The following is a 4,402-nucleotide window of genomic DNA, read 5'->3' on the forward strand; positions in this document are numbered from 1 at the left end:
TTTGATAGCAATAGAGATTTTTCTTACCCTAATATATCTAGGGATTTGAGATAAGGGAAGAAAGTGCCTTTTTACTCGTCAACGCTTCTGCACAGACTATAATGCCCTTGATATTCGGTTGTGCATCTCACTTGATGATGCTTCCCGCCAATCTTAACTGTTGGATTTGACAGAAGGGCCACAAATATGTTCTTTTATTAGATCGAGAGTCAAAACTTTACCGTTAATTGTTGGAGGGCTAAACTTTATTTGAAAAAAAGTTGGATGGCCATTGGAATTTTTTTTCCTTTCCCAAATAAGATTATATCCAAACAGTGGAAAATTAGGAAAACGTTTCCGAGAAAATGTTGTCCGTCCAACTAAACAGACCCTAAGTTTCATCTTTGCAATCTAGCCCATACAATTTTCTGAGGGGAAAAAAAACATAAATTCTGCATGTCCAACAGCACGTTTTAGTGGCAATGCAAGTAACTTCAGGTTTACCTTTAAAAATCACAAAAAAAACTAATACAAATAAAAAAGGGATATTGATAACCATATTGATGATATAGATACTCATCACTTCATCATATAGATCCTTATCAGTTCATCATGTATATGTACTCATAAATACAATTTGAATTCTGCAAGGAATGAAATTCATTGGATTCCAAGTTCTTTATATTTTACTAACAACTAATTTGCCATACTTTTTCAGGCTTATAATTGGAATCGAGCAATCTAAGTCATTTTCCAAATATAACATGGTCATAGTAAAATTACTCTAAAATATGTTTTCAGATAAATTATAAGAACTCAAAAAACGGAAGAACAAAAATAAATGGACTAAAACTCAAAACCAAAGAAGAGGGAAAAAAAATGGAAACTCAAGAGAAATATCTTAAAGTGACGTTAGTCGGCCTTAAGAAAAATTAGAAAGATGATTGGTTTCCAAGAAGATACATATTCTTTTCCTTCAATTACAAGATACATATTCCTTTCCTTTTGTGATCCAATTACAGAGGAGATAATATTAGGCTTCCAACTATAAATATCTACATAAAGCAGAATTGCCTAATAAATCAGGAAACCTCAATCTTTTATTCTTTCAGTAAATTTTCTGGAAGGGTTTCAACTTTCGCTTTCAAAGATCTCAACGTAAGTGATGTCACGCTGTCGCCTTCTCTTCTTCGTTTTTTTTTTTATATTGTTTTCTTGCCTTCTAAGTATGGTAACGTGTGTCACAAAATTTTTTTTCTAAAAACCTATTGTTTGCATTTTTTCCTGAGTTTATGAAATAGATAGTTCAAGCCCAGGATTGAAGCTTTTGTGGAATTCTTTTTTTTACTTTTCCTTTTTAGCTATTTTTGAAGGGTTTTTATGTTCGTTAATATTTTAAAATATATGGTTGTTTCTTCTAGTTTGATTATTATTTAGTTTGATATTTGTAATTGTGACTAGGTTGATTTGGTCTAGGTCTGAAATTTTCTGGCTAAATCAGTGTTGGTTGAGTTTTAATAAGTGAAATTTTGTCATATTGATTATCCCTAAATTTTTTGTGCACTTGAGTGTAGAATATGTGAAGATTTGATGCAATTTTAGTAGTTTTCATTTTGCTTGTACTAGTTTCCTTTCTTTTTTATTTTTTGCCCCTTTCTACTGTTCTCGTTAGTAGAATTTATGTCTTTGGTTTTATCCTTGCAATTGCTTGCCTACTCGTGTGCAGTTGCTTATCTTTCCTGCAAGCATAGTATTATTATTGAACAAATTGGGCTGGTGCTTGATGCAGTATTACATCTTGATTCGTTAATGTCAATGAATTTGGTACCATCGGCAGGTAAGGTTAAATTTTTATACAGTTGCATGGTTGTTGTATTTCATACATAATTTGGTGTATGTTTGTATAACATTATTATGCGTATAAATTTTATTTGTGGACACAAACTCAATGTATAAATAAAACCATATGTATAAAGATACATCAAAATCAAATTTTGAAAGAAATACAACAACTGTACAGAGTCGCACCAAACCGAATGGAATTGTACCTGTCCCAATCCCATGAATTTGTACCGTCCTAACATAGTTCAGCTTAGCTGGCTTGATGTAGATGCTTAAATTTTGGAGCATTTCATGTGATTTAGTTCAACGTTTATGTATGTTTATTGTGCCTTAGTTGATATCTTGGTACACTATTGACCATAGCAAGAATTCAATACAGGAAAAATGTATCGTGTCGCGAAGGCATCTGAGTTTCTGGCCATTACTGGTGCTTCCATTAATGACATCAAGATCACAAAGAAGGCAATTGTCTGGCCATTGCAGAAATGCAGAGTCGTAGATGTAACTCCAGTTAACTACACTTTCGAAGTCAATGCAATGAGTGCTGAGAAGCTACCCTTCCTCCTCCCTGCAGTTTTCACAATAGGTCCAAGAGTTGATGACCATGACAGCCTTGTTAAGTATGCCAAACTTCTTTCTGATCATAGTCACGATTCTCATAATGTCAAGGAGCTCGTTCAAGGTGTGATCGAGGGAGAAACTCGTGTTCTTGCTGCATCAATGACCATGGAAGAAATCTTTAGAGGCACCAAAGATTTCAAGAAGGAGGTTTTTGACAAGGTTCAGCTGGAACTCAACCAATTTGGCCTTTTGATCTATAATGCTAACATCAAGCAACTGGTTGATGTCAGAGGCCATGAATATTTCTCCTACTTGGGCCAGAAAACTCAAATGGAGGCAGCAAACCAGGCAAAAGTGGATGTTGCTGAGGCAAAGATGAAGGGTGAGATAGGAGCAAAAGAAAGACAAGGTCTGACACTTCAGAATGCTGCCAAGATTGATGCTGAGACAAAGATCATATCGACACAAAGGGAAGGTGAAGGGAAGAAGCAGGAGATCATGGTGAAATCCCAAGTAAAGATTTATGAGAATCAAAGGGAGGCTGATGTTGCTGAAGCCAATGCTCTGCTAGCTACCAAAAAGGCTGGATGGGCTCAGCAGGCAAAGATGGCTGAAGTGGAGGCTGAAAAGGCTGTAGCTATTAGGGAGGCAGAGTTACAAAAAGAAGTTGAGAGTAAAAATGCATTGGCCAAGACTGAGCAACTAAAGGCCGAACAACTCAGCGAAGCTACTGTTGATTATGAGATTAAGGTATTTCAATGTTTTCTCTATGTCCTTTATCAAAAGTGATTTGATCACATCCTGATTAAGCTTTCTTTTTTTTACTTGTACTCTTCATAACCTTTGAGATCAGTCTCTGTTCTAAATTATTTGGGGGGCAAGGAAGAAAAATATTGGACTTGCGAAGTCAAAATCCTCTATATATCTTCATCAAGTAGAAAAGTATAGCGGTTGTTACTAATCATACAAGGCTTATTTTTTGATATTTTCTGATAGGAAGCTTCTCCCAACCCAATCCTCGTCTAGTTTGACAATCAAAATAAGCAAGATTTTTAAGCAAGTGTATCATTGTTCTTTGTGCTACCAGATTTAGTCTGTACGTTTCATTTGACTGGCTCTTTAAAAAAAAATTCCCGTACTCATGTTCCATTAAAAATCAGGTTCAAGAGGCAAATTCAGTTCTCTACAAGAAGCAAAAGGAATCTGAGGCAGTGCTATACGAGAGACAAAAGGCTGCAGAAGCTCAAAAAGTGGCAGCAGAAGCTCAACTGTATGCAGCTCAACAAGCTGCAGATGCGGAACTTTATGCAAAAAGGAAAGAAGCTGAAGGAATGAAGGCTCTTGCAGAAGCACAAGGATTCAAAATCCGCACCTTATTGACATCACTGGGTGGAAACTACAATGCTTTGAGAGATTATCTGATGATTGAAAGTGGCCTGTTCAAGGACATTGCCAAAATCAATGCTGAGGCGATCCAAGGACTGCAACCTAAGATCAGTGTTTGGTCAAATGGAGAGACCAGAGATGGATCAGGTGCTGCAAATTCTGCCATGAAAGAAATAGCATCAGTTTACGGTGCATTGCCACCTTTGTTCCAGTCTGTGCACGAGCAAACCGGTATGTTGCCCCCGGCTTGGATGGGCAGTCTACCTAGTCCTGGTGCAGGCAAGGCTATAACAAACCAGCCAGAGAATTAGATATCAGGACAGTTGCTTCTTATAGTGCAGTTTCTTAGGCGGAGATTTTCCAACAATAAGCTTCCAGACGGTTGCTCATTTCATTGTTCTTGTTAGAAGAATTTACTTGTTATTTTAGTACATATTTGGCGAAAATTTTATCACTGCTGGATTACAGTAGAATGGTCATCCATGTCTGATTAAGTTCCTTTTGTGATTTCAATTTATGTTGTTCAGCATTCCGAGTAAGATTGCAGTGCACATTCCATTATTAGCATTGGACATAAGGAATAATGTGCTATAGCTTTGAAAGTTAATTTGAAGTTGTTACTAGATGATAGCAA

The 4,402-nt window shown here is 36.3% G+C and overlaps 1 protein-coding gene across 1 annotated transcript; it reads left to right on the plus strand.

Annotated features, from left to right (window-relative positions):
- Positions 1 to 933: 933 nt before the first annotated feature.
- LOC113716011 (flotillin-like protein 3) lies at positions 934 to 4,402 on the plus strand. Its single transcript, XM_027240314.2, has 3 exons — positions 934 to 1,137; positions 2,201 to 3,132; positions 3,543 to 4,402. The coding sequence occupies exons 2-3, from the start codon at positions 2,206 to 2,208 to the stop codon at positions 4,077 to 4,079; spliced, it is 1,464 nt and encodes a 487-aa protein (XP_027096115.2). The 5' UTR covers positions 934 to 1,137; positions 2,201 to 2,205; the 3' UTR covers positions 4,080 to 4,402.

Source organism: Coffea arabica, chromosome 11c (genome assembly GCF_036785885.1).
Source record: "Coffea arabica cultivar ET-39 chromosome 11c, Coffea Arabica ET-39 HiFi, whole genome shotgun sequence".
Classification (NCBI taxonomy): Eukaryota; Viridiplantae; Streptophyta; class Magnoliopsida; order Gentianales; family Rubiaceae; genus Coffea; species Coffea arabica.